At 37.6% G+C, this 12923-nt stretch overlaps 1 protein-coding gene across 1 annotated transcript in view; it reads right to left on the bottom strand.

Annotated features, from left to right (window-relative positions):
• Positions 1–12923, bottom strand: part of LOC148109280 (uncharacterized) — an 83070-nt gene that overhangs the window by 29671 nt on the left and 40476 nt on the right. Inside the window, exon 2 of the mRNA XM_087865300.1 lies at positions 10240–10455. Within this exon, the coding sequence (XP_087721426.1) occupies positions 10240–10455 (216 nt within the window). The remainder of the gene's footprint in view (positions 1–10239; positions 10456–12923) is intronic.

The raw sequence follows: 12923 nt of genomic DNA on the forward strand, positions 1-12923 counted from the left end.
TACTAATCACTTTTACTTCCTTTTTCTTTAAAAGATTTATAGAAAGAGTCTTTTCAGGTTCCCGAAGGTAATTTTTAGAATTGTTACACTGTTTTAAGAAATTATCATTAAATCTCTCCCCCAAATTTTTCATTTCTTATTTAATTTGTTCTTTATAGAGTAGTTTACGCTGCAGGGATGCTACTTAATAGACTAAATTCTATCGTTTCAATAAGTAATCCAGGGAAAATATAGCATAAACCTTGAGGAAAAAAAGAAATAATGACAAAAAATCAAATGGCATATGTTAAACTTCGCTTTAACTCCTTAAATTTTGCTCTTGCTTGTAAACTTACAGTAGTTTATAAAAATTCTTCTTTTAAAATTTTCAAAGTCTCAAAATTACTAAGAAGGGAAATTATTTTAGTGGAAAATAGCCATATGGTTTCTGGGAAGGACTAAACTGAAAGGAATAAGTTTAATTAGAAGCAGGAAAGATTTGGTTACATACAACAAGAGCCAACAAAATATACTCCAACCCAAGGGTAAGTGTGAGCACTGGCTAGAGATTTCCAGGAGAAGGCAGGGAGGAACTTTCCTAGAATATTTTATGTCCTAAATAGCCTGGATGGGTTCCCTCAACCCTTTCCAGACTTATCACCTGGAAAGGAGGCGTACTAGTAGGATGTAACTCATAGGAGAGCGTGGGTCATAAAAATGAAGTGAGCTATGAGTGCAGGCATAAACTTATTTTACTGCAAAGTTTCATCTCTAAAATTTAATTTTTGTGCCTTGAATCATGTCTTTAAACACAGCAGAACGGTGTGCCAAGTTGTGGATAAACAGTCCTTCGCTCGGTGCCTAGAGGGGAGAGCGGGAGACCTGGAGTCCACGCTGCCACCTCCTGGGCCCTGGATCCTGGCAGAATTCTCCTCCAGAGCCCTGGTCCTTGCCTCTGGGAGAAAAAGGCAGCACTGAATTGGATGGAGGTGGCCTCCTGGCTCTAAGAACCCTGGAAACATAGACTGGAAACGCAGAAGTACTCTTGGACGAGGAGGAGCCGGCTTCCTGGTTATCGAGCTGTCTGGCCAGATATGAAATGTACACATGGCACAGGCAGAAAGCCATACTCACCTCGGACCTGGCATTCTTTCACATGCAACCCTTCTGTTGGCAACAGGGCCCTGCTCAGTACCTTTTCTGAAGGAAGAGGGTGTGCCTATTTTAGCTTGAAGCGAACACAGACATTTCCTCTCGTGGTCCAAAAAGCAGACCTGGTTCATTTTTTGAGAATGTAATAATCAAGGCTCAGACTGGGGGGGGGGGGGGCGGAAATCTGCCACAGATAGGATTAAAAGAGAATTTAAATCTACACAGAAAGAACTCATTTAACTAGATGAAAATGAACACAAAATTGCAACAGAGAAAGGGGCAAGGACAGAATGGAATCATTCCCATGATGAATTACAAGTCATACCTTTCAAAATGGAAAAATTCCTTAATCATTTTTAGTAATCAAAGAAATGCATATCACATCACTGAAGTATCATTTAATTAAAGTAACAAAAATTAAAACATGCCACTGCTTCCAAGGGAGGGTATGTTAGTGGAGTAGCTCTGTGCATATAATGCTGGATTGACTCAACTTTTTCTAAATTGGTCTCAGAAGTATTTTGACAAGCACCGTAATTATCTTCAAACTCTATTACTGGGGTTTTATTTCAAGGTTCGATTTATCCCAAGGTTATTCAAATTGAGGGGAAAAATCACTTGCAGCCTTATCAAAAAGAGAAAAAAAATTAATAACATGAAAGTACTAACACTAGGTAGATGGCTACATAGAATGATACCAATTTGATGCGATATTAACCATAATGATAGTTACTAAACTTACGTGACAACATATACATATTTCCAATGAATGCTAAGTGAGGAAAAGGCAGCTTCTCTATCACATATTCACTATGACAACAATCGGGTACAAGATAAGTACGCGGAGGGAAAAACTGAGAGAACACTCACCAAAACATAGCTGGCGTATAAAGAAAATGGAATTATTTTTAAACATCTCAATAATGCTGCTATAATAATTTTTTCCTGCATTTTGAAAATCATGGGGAAAAGTCAGAAAAGAGGTGGACCGATATTAAAAGACATAAAACCTAAAACTGGATATTTTGGCCAGCCAATACTCCTAGCAGAAGCTATAGGATGACAAGGCGATCTTTCTTCTGGCTCTTGGCCAAAGAGAATTGCTTGAATTAGAAATCACTTAGGACATTTCAAATTACTGTAGAACAAAAAGGAAAAAAGGTATTGAAAACTTCAAAGAGAAACCAATAGAGTTTCCTCTGTTTTATATACCCCGGCCTGAAATAAACATTTTTTAAAATGCTGACTTCTAGTGAAAAGAATTTCAAGGTTGTTTTTTTTGGGGGGGGGGCGGGGGGGTAAATCTATCTTTATTCTAATTCTGTCTCTGTATTAGAATAATAATTTCTAATATATAATGGCAATAGTAATTATAGGGATTTTCACTATCCTGAGAGGGCAACTTACTGAGTCATTTTTGATGTTTCCCAAGACATATTTATATTTTCCAGGTAGTGTTCTTTTATTATTATTATTTTAATGAAGAAAGCTTGGAAATGTGATGAATGTTTTGCTTAAGACTGATTTACTTGTTTTAAAGTCTTTTCAGTTTTTATTACACTTAGGTGTGTTTGCCAACTAATAATATTTCAAATGTTATTTATGTTTTTTTTCCCCTAAAGATTTATTTGTTTATTTTGAGAGGGGGTGGGAGGAGCACACAAGCAGGAGGAGCTGAGGGAGAAGGAGAGAGAATCTCAAGCAGACTCCACCCTGAGAGCAGAGCCCTGCGTAGGGCTCGATCTTAGGACACTGAGATTTTAACCTGAGCTGAAACCAAGAGTCAGCGCTTACACGGCTGGCTACCAGGTGTTCCCGCTTATGGTTTTGTTTGTTTATTTTTGTATTTTTAAGAGCTCATTTGCTCCCCATCCTCTCCTCAGTCCTGTGAGGTGGGTAGTGCTGTTTTCTTCCTCAGGGCTTGTAGGAGAGCCTCAGAGGATCAAGGAACAGGAGAACATGCCTACGGTCATGTGACCTGGCAGAGCTGGACATAGAACCCAGGATTTCTGGATAGAATGTCATCTACTCCACTATATTCTAAATATACAGAGCAAAAAGGGGGGACTTTTTCTTGTCCCCCCCCATCCCCTTAGCAGTCTCATCTTTTGTTTTATGTGATGAGGGCTTTCTCCAGGATTACATGGCTTAAAATTTGGTGCAGAACAGGGACCATTATGCGTGATAAGCCTAGAAATAGCCATACGTCCTTCAGAGACCATAAAATGTCATTCCAAGAGCAGAAAACTGGGGGGGGGGGAGAGGGCAAGAGAAGCACTATTATTTTATTCCCTACCAGCCTTCATAAAAAATATTTTTACTATGTAAATTGAAAGAAACCAGAAATTTATAAAGCCATCTGGATGATTTAAGTATATTTTTTATAGCCTCCTCTTAAGAAGGATCAGAAAAACTCAAGGTGATATGAAAGTAAGTCAGCATGGAAACTATTGCTCAACTGACCACTTTATACCGAGCTTCCTGGGCTCAAAGAAACAGCGCAACAACTCTGAGAGGAAATAAAATGGTAACGGTGCACCTCCTTGGGCTGTGGTACCCTAACAGATGGAGGTAAGGTATCTCGTACACTGAACAAGCCTCTTGGGGCCGACTCCCTCCCAGAGCTGTGTAAAGTCTGCTTAAACAGAAGTGCCTTCTATTATTGTCTTTGGTGAGTCACTGAGGAGGAAGAGGAGGCAGTGACCTTATATTTAATCACGGCAAAGACCCACCATTAATTCTTGTGTCTGTAGTAACGTGTTAATAACTTCTCCAAGTCCGATGGCTCCTTCCAGAGGACTGACTTCACTAGGGCCTTAGACACAGTGCGCGGTGCCCTGGCTTCAGCTGTTGGTCGCTGACTAAGCACCTTTCGAGCTGCCTTCAGTTGGAAGACAGAGGAGTCTGAGGAAATCCTCACTCCGCCAAATCTATCCCATATGAGAGGGCAAGCTTAATGAGAATCAGCCGTGAGCCCTGGCCATGCAGCGCTTCTGGAATGCACACGATTTCCAGCCAGCATGGGCTGCAGAGTTTTCAGCCTTGGTCTTTCTTTTTCATGTTCAAAACACTTTTGTGAACAAAATTTCAATTTCAGCTAATAAAGGCAAAGAGGAAAAAAAGAATACATCAACCTGACAGCACGTACGCAAGGTCTGGAGGAGAGAGGAAAATGAACGAATGTTAGAGCTGATGACTGCAGGGAGCCTAGAGAATAAACGGACACATATAAAGACATCACACAGGGCAGGGCAGCATTACTGACAAACAGAAGTCTGAGCAAGGCGCTGTAGAAGCATAAAGATCACGCACTGTCCATTTTCCTCCAGGAGCCTTTCTTTGTAGTGACGGAATGAATGCTCTTACAGTGGGAAACCATCTTTGTGGTGGCACCTGACTTTCAACCAATAGGATTGAGTTGTCACTATTTCCTTTCTCCAAGGGAGTCTCCTGGTGGGCATGGTATTTTTCCCAAACCCAGAGGTAATATATATTATTATGGTCTTGAAAAACTCAACCAATAGAGACAAAGCTGAAGTCCTTCCTGACTCCTTTTCCCCACCTCATCACTTCTCGATTCTAATCCCCAGAAGGGGGTAATCTGCAGTTCAGTTTGGTGAACATGCTTCCACATCTTCTTACTTGCATTTTTACACACAGACATACAGACATGTGTGCATACAAACATTCATAGATACACACATACTTACACGCTGAGAGAAAAATATGAAATTAAAAAAAATAAATGTGACAATGCTAATGCATTCAACTTGCTTTCCTAACTTAATATAACTTGGAATATATCAATATGTATAGACATATTTTTAACTGCTGCATACTATTCCACAATATGGAAATGCCATAATCAACAATTCCCTCTGAGTTTACAGTTTTGTTACCTGCAGATGTTTCCCCACCCCCCTGGTGTTTTTTTGTTTTTTGTTTTTTTACCATCTCCAATATGACAATGGATATCATTGTACCCATCCCCAGTACCACATAAGCAAGGATGTATTGAAGGTAGATGTGGACACATAGATTTGCTCAATTAAAAGGTATGAGACCTTAAAATTCTTAATAGAGGAACTTTGCCAAAAAACTTCTACCAGCAGCATTTTGGCCCATATTTTTACCAGTATGACATCATCAATCTTTTCAACCCTTTGACAATCTGATGGATTAAAAGCAAATACAATCTCATTGCTTCCATTTGCATTTTCTTGGTGGTGGAATAAACACTTAAATGTCTTTAATTTCCTTTTTCATTTTCTAAGTAAACCCAGAGTTAATAGTAGGGTGTTTGTGGATTCTAGGTGAAAGGATTGGCCCGGGAAGACAGTTGGCTCTCGTGTTGTTAGTTTCTAATTTTACCAAATTGTAATCAGCTCGTGTGTCCTGTGTGATTTCTGCTTTTTGGAATTTGATGAGATATGCTTCATGATCTAATTCTTGGTCAGTTTATGTAATTGTTCCATGTATGCTTAAAATAATGTGTTTTCTTTGTTTATTAGATACAAACTTCTACATAAATCATATTTGGTTAATTGTTTTATTAAAATCCTCTACCCTTACATATTTTTAGTCTTCTCAAAAGACTGTAGAAGTATGATTAAAAAATCCCCCATGACACGAATCAACTAATTTTTCTTCGTATTTCTATTAGTGGTTGTTTTAAAGACCTCTATGTTGTGCTGTTAAGTATAGAAAGGCTTGTGAATTTTTTTTTAAGATTTATTTGTTTATTATTTGAGAGAGAGAGTGAGCACACATGGTGGGGGAGGGGCAGAGGGAGAAAAAGAATGTCAAGCAGACCCCCCACTAAGAACAGAGCCTGACATGGGGCTCAATCTCACAAGCCTGAGATCATGATCCTGAGATCATGACCTAAGTGGAAATCAAGAGTCAGACATTTAACTAACTGGGCGACCCAAGTGCCCCAGGTTTGTGAATGTTTTATCTTCTTGGCAGTTACCTTTCATCAATGTGAAATATTCCTCTTTGTTTTTTTGAAATTTTTTTGTCTTAGATTGTATTTTGTCTGAAATTTATATTGCTAAAATTATATTCCTTTTATTAGACCTTGCAGAGATCATCTTTATTTTCTAACTTACTGAGTCCTTTCTAATATGTAGGCTTGCGGTGTTCCCATCTGTTGGATGGTTCTTCGATGTGATCCTTTTGGACTGTGGTTTCCTCATGGACTTCATAATTCTACCTGCCTTCTGTTTTTCAGAGATTCTTAATTGTCTCTTATTTTTACAATGGCATACCTTGTTTTCTAGCACTATTATAAATTAGAGTGTTCTCATGTGTGTGTGTATTTTCCTGTCTTTTAGGGCAGGAAGGAGGGAAGACATTATATGCTCAGGCTGCCATCTTAAACCAATCCTATGCTTTCCTTCATTCTAGATTCCCTTCCCTATCCCTACTCTAAAACAGTCCTTTCCTTTCCTTTCAGCTTGGTTGATCTGGATGTTGAAGGTGCTGTGAGAGAGATGGTACAGAACAAAGTCTGTAAATAGGTCTAGTCAGCATGTGCCCATTGAAAAGCTACATTGGTTTCCATTTCTTTATGGCCCCCAAATTGATTTCAGACCAAAATGCTGCTACTTGAGTTCCACCAGCATGTATTACTCAGTGATAGCTTACATAGCTCAGTGTTATCATCTTTCTATCTCATCCCCATAAAGGTTTGCTTAATTTGTAAACAGTCCCTTTTAGACAGCACTGCTAGTAACATCATAATATTGCTATTTTTCGGAGTGATTTTTGACAATACATACATCCTAGTTTCTTCCATGGGAGAAACATGTTTAAAGGCCACGAACTAGACTATTGGCAAAAGCCTGGTACAAACTGACTGCAATATAACTCTTACCAAATTTTGGCCATTAAAAGTAGCATTTAGAATGTACTATTTTTTGAATTATTATTGTTTTTTGAGAGAGAGAGCACACATGTGTGAGTGGGGGAGGACAGGCAGAGAGAGAGAGGGAGAGAATCTTAAACAGGCTCCACACTCAGTGTGGAGCCCCACGTGGGGCTCAATCCCACAACCCTGAGATCATGACCTGAGCCAAAATCAGGAATCAGAGGCTTGACCAACTAGAATGTAGTATTTTTAAAGTCAGAACACCCCCCGCCGCACCATATTCTTAAAGGAATAGCACTCTATTTGCTCTCTTGTTTTATTTAAAACAGTCTTACCTCATTTCCTATGTTTTATCTTTTCATGCCAGGTATGGGGTTTATTTTCATTTATAGATCATCCAATTCCAACTATAGGATTTCAGACTAAAAAGGGCTTTCGAGTGCATTGGGTTAGGCTCCTCATATGTTTGAGAGGTTTTGTGACTTGCTCAAGTTCATTTATTGACTTTGTGGCAGAGCTGGCATCAGAATGTGTGTTGCCCGATTCCAGCACACTATTTATACATAAGTTTACACTTACAAAATATTTTAAAAATCCCATCTCATCCTCAAATTACTACAAAACCCCAGGAAAGACCAGATGGCAAGCGTGAATAATCTCAATTTTCATAGGCGGGAACACTGAAAGGGAAGGATGAATTAATGACTTGCTTAAAATTATCCACATCAGGAGATGTCAGAGGAAAAACTTAGAGTCTTTACGACCAGGCCTGTGTATGTAAGAGCCTCTCCGTCTTCTCATCACACAAGGCCACTTCCTAAAAGGACAGAGGTGCCTTCTCAAGGAACTCTCTCATGGTTTAATCCCAATAGGAACACAAAATATAGATTCATTGTTAAATTGTTAACATATTAAGTGTCTTCTTGATTTGTGGTGACCTTAAGAAAAAAACTCAGCAAAGTTAGAGCCAGTTATCCATTGTAAATCGGAGAATGATTCACCTATTATTCCAGATAAAGTAAAAGGATGAATCACAGTGTTGCCTTAAATTCCTTCCAGCTCTTTGTTTATTGTTTCCTCTTATATGGAATTCCATTTATTCATTAATCTATCCGTAGCTCCTAACAAATGGGGCATATACCCAGCCCTCAAGTAAACATTTAGTACTAGGCCTTTGTGCTCTGTGTAGGATTTCTAGACCCCTCTTTCTACCTCTAAGCTATGAATAGTTCTTTAGACTCTAAAGAGTTGGCAAATTCTTTTAGACTCTAAGAGTCTAAGAGTCTGCAAACTAAGGCTGGTGGACCAGCCACATGTTTTTGTAAATAAAAACTTTTATTTGAACACAGTGGGGCCCATTCATTTGTATATTATCTATGGCTGCTTTCCCTACAGGGCAGAGCTGAACAGAAATGACAGCGACCGAATGGCCTGCAAAGCCTAAGACGTTTACTATCTGGCTCTTTACAGAAAAGTTTGCCAATCCTTGCATTTAGAATCTATTTATTGCCTCTTATGGTCAACCTGGATTTGAGCCAGTGTCTAGCTAAAATACAAATGCACCATGACCAATGTTCATAGATCAGCAAAGTGCTAACCTAGTCATGGAAGTCTAACTTAGTGTCACAGATTCACAGGCTTAGCTGATGCTACTATCACTAAGTAAAAATGATTTCCATTTGCATGGCACTTTCTAGGCTGTGAAATAGTTTACATGTGCCATCTCATTTGATCTTTCCAGTAACCTTAGAAAGCAGGCAGGAAACAGATTCTGAGACATCTCATATCCTAAAGTTGAACTCAGATTCAAGCATTTTTAGCAGCTAAAATGATTCCTTTATCTCTGGAAAACATTTCCTTGGGGGGAAAAAAATGCAGGAAGGAGTTATTAACATTTATCATCTTATAAAGCACTGTTCTAAAATAATATATTGGTAGATGGTTTGCAGTTAATTGTACTTTGTAATAACATCTTCTGTCTTCCTAATTAGTGGTTTTATGTCAATAAGATGATAATAAAAATAACATAAGCATTTAATCTAATGGCTTAAAAAGTCAAAATAAATATAAGCCTAATTGAGTTATAAGTGAAAAATACAATCTTAAATTTTTGAAATCTTAGAACCTGCAAGCTAAGTCAGTTATCTGGCTTTCTTGGATTAACAAAATGGAAAAACAAAATCAAAACTCTTGGAGGAGTAGGAAAAAATAAGTCCTGGTGAAAAATGTGAGTATATATAAAAAATATAAGTACTGCGTATGGGAAAAATAGTGAAATATGGCTTGATATAGTGCTCTCTTATGGGTCAAATCATATTGAGATAAATATTTCAGTGAAGGCTACAAACCCATCGATGACGGTTATGATATATTTTTTGTATTATAGAAGAATTGATCTCTGTGTGATCAAACAACTTATGAAGGATTTCTAGTTGACCAAAATATGGCAGTATCAGTCCTGGAAAAGCATTAAAATCAGTGCAGCATACTGTATGATTCCAACTATATTCCAACTCTGGGAAAGACAAAACTGTGAAAAGTAAAAAGATCAATGGTTGCCAGGGTGTAGGAGAAGGGGGGGATGAACAGGAGGAGTACAGAGGATTTTTAGGGCAGTGAAACTGCTCTATATGATACTGTAATAATGGATGCATGTCATTATAAATTTGTCCAAACTTCACACCAACAGCAAACCCCAATGCAAACTATGGTCTTTGGGTGGTGACGTGTCAACATAGGTTCATCAGTTGGCCAGGTGTACCACTCTGGTGAGGAGTGTTGAGAGTGGAGGAGGCTATATTTGTGTGGGGGCAGGGAGTACATGGGAAATCTCTATACCTTCCATTCAATTTTGCCGTGAAGTTAAAACTTTTCTAATAAAGGTCATTAAACAAATTGGTACTGGGGTGGCTGGGTGGCTCAGTCAGTTGAGCATTTAACTCTTGATTTCAGCTCAGGTCATGATCTCACGGTTGGGGGATCAAGCCCTGCATCGGGCTCCACGCTGGGTGTGGAGCCTGCTTGATGTTCACCCTCTCCCCCTCTCCCCACCAAAAATTTTAGTGCAGTGGGCTAGCAAATGTCTCATCCTGTTTCTTCCTCGGAAGGTTTATACATGTGTATTAAATTTGTTTTGTTTCTGTTTTTGTTTTTCGGTATACTGTGGCATGAACACAGGGAAAACAAAGGCCTAGAATCCTTTCAGGGTAATGGATCCAGAGCAAAAATGAACTTACTTCACACCCGGGTTGAGTTTCCCACGAACATGACTCTTTCTCCTGAGGGAGAACACCTCTTTGGAAAGCATGGTCTCCCAGGCACGTTGGACATAAGGAAGACTCAAAATCTGGCTCCCCTGGAGGGATGTGCATGACCGAGGGGCCCGTGTACTTCAAGCTGGGACTCTGATGCTTGTCCACACTGACCATTGGGCTCTTGATCCATCTTCGTACCTACAACATGAGAAAGAGGAAATGCATTTTATCTTCTGTGCTGTTTAATGAGACTCCACTGGGAAATTTGGCAGATGGATACTCAGGAAAGGAGAATTCAGTCTCATGACTTCTTCATCTTTCAAGTCTTAATACAATCTGAAGGGGTCAATTCGGACCAATCACTTTTTAGGCGTGTGTGCTTTTTGGCTGGTCATTTCATCTCGCTGAGTCTGTCTCCCCATCTGGGGATGATTGGGATAACAATATTTCCTCCCAGGTTGTCATGAAGATTTTACAGTGTTTTTAAATGTCCAATTGTTTTGCCTGGCACATAGTGTTCAGGAGATGGTGACTATTTTACTTTTACTCTTGCTTTTATGATTATGCTGACAGAATGATTCACAAATGTCTTAGATGAATTGCTAATTACCCTTACTGGAGGAAACACTAACCTAAGACTGCTAGCTTAGGACCCAATTGTTGCTAAATGAATTGACATATATTTCACTATTGAAAAAACTTGATTGTAAAAGAAGTTGCTTCTGGTTAAGAAATTATCTCACAGTTGTTTTTAAAATTTGAGAACTCACCACTTGTCTTGTTCACATGTAGAATTCCTGTAAGGCACAGAGAAAAGCTATTCTAATATTAAAAGGGATATTATTTCTATAGCACTTTAATATAAAAGGCATTGCTGTAAATGTTTGACATCCATTGTCTTGTTTAATCCTCAGAACAATTTTACTGTTACTAACCCCACTTTATAGATGGGAAAACAAAGGCACAGAGAGCTGAACAAACTTCCCCAAGACACAATGCTGGTATTGAGCAAAGTCACCTTGAATCCAGAACCTATTTCTTTAAGAGAATGGAATTTTAACAAGCATTACAACACTATAAGACTTGTGGTCATTGAATGCTTGAAATGTATCTTGATTTAATATGTGTGTTCCATGATCTTTGAAACTCCTAAGGATTTAATCCAATTAGTGAAATCAGCATATACCAAAAGGACAAAGAAATGAAATGACAGTACTGAATCATAGTTAGTAATGTTACAATTAAATATTTTAAGGATAGACTGAGAGGAAACTAAAATTGCAATAGCAAAGGAATGATTGAGCAATTTTATGGAATATTATGCTATCACTAAAAATAAATATGAAGACTCTGGCAATAAGGAAAATGCTTAGAACATAATTACATGGAAAAAAAGAGCCAAATACAGAATTGTTCAATCACTATAATTACAAATGTAAAAATATATGTACTGCCTACAGACAAAGCAAGAAAGTTACAGGCAAAATAAAAACTGTTAAATTCATTCTTATATTCATTGATCATGGGTGTTTTAGTTTTCCTTCTTTTTACAGTGTAGTTTTTCAAAGAATAATTTCTTTGAAAGTTTATAAGAATCTCAAACAGTTAAAATCATCATATTTCTTTCTTTGGTTACATACGAGTCTTTTAATTGCTTTATTTGCTTTATTTATATGTGCTCTTTTCAGTAGCCATTTAAAATATCTTTTTGAGTTTACCATCCTAATGTTAATATTTGGGAGATTTCTTTGTATTTCTTGCACTCCTGGGTACCATTCGCATATTAGTAGGTATATTCAAAGTGTTTATTTGATTCATTAATGAAAGTCTAAATGAAACTCTAAAAGTTTGGGACTACAATAGAATCTCTCTTCCTGATGTTAGGACTAAATGTGTTTTTGATCAATCTAAAAAGTACTAAATTTCATTAGAGATGGAAAATGTTTTTTATTATTCTTATTCAGAAGGTTTTGAGCTTGAAGTCTGGTGACCATTCTTGAGTAGTCGCCAACGCTGCATTTTAAATTCAATCTTTTATTCTGGCTTACTTTCAATGTCTCTTTTGCCAAGTAGATTTAACTTTGGGGTTTCTACGAATAGAATTTTAAAGAGATTTATTTTCAAAAGAATTTATATGACCTGGCTGATTAAGAATCTTGGTATATTGAAATGTAAATCTTAAATTTATGGACCATTTTATTTAGGGTAAATCTTATGCAATACTGTCTCACAATTATTCAATTTATAATGGGAGAATGTCCACGTGACTGAATCTAAGCTTTCGTTAGGTTATAGAAAAAACAAAGTGGTTTTATCAAAGGATGAGAATTTAAAGATATTATATCTCAATTCAAAGTACATTGATCTATAAACTTAAGTGATCTGTTGTATATTAGAAATCATTGGGACTAAGTATTACATAAAGAATTGTCATTTCATTTGATGTCCAGCTAAGAATCACCCAAGATAGTTCAGATGACCTTGAACATATGTTATCAAATAACCAATAGATGTCTTTATAAAATTTCAGAGTTGGAAGAGACCCAAAGATATTAGTAATTTACTCAAAGACACACTGTAAATTATTATGTGGTCAAAACTATACCTAATGGTTTAAGCAATTCACTGAAACAATTCTGCCAGGGTAGAAGCTGGCAAACTCAGTG

Source organism: Ursus americanus, chromosome 11 (assembly GCF_024610735.1).
Source record: "Ursus americanus isolate L20-20 chromosome 11, mUrsAme1.1.p, whole genome shotgun sequence".
NCBI lineage: Eukaryota > Metazoa > Chordata > Mammalia > Carnivora > Ursidae > Ursus > Ursus americanus.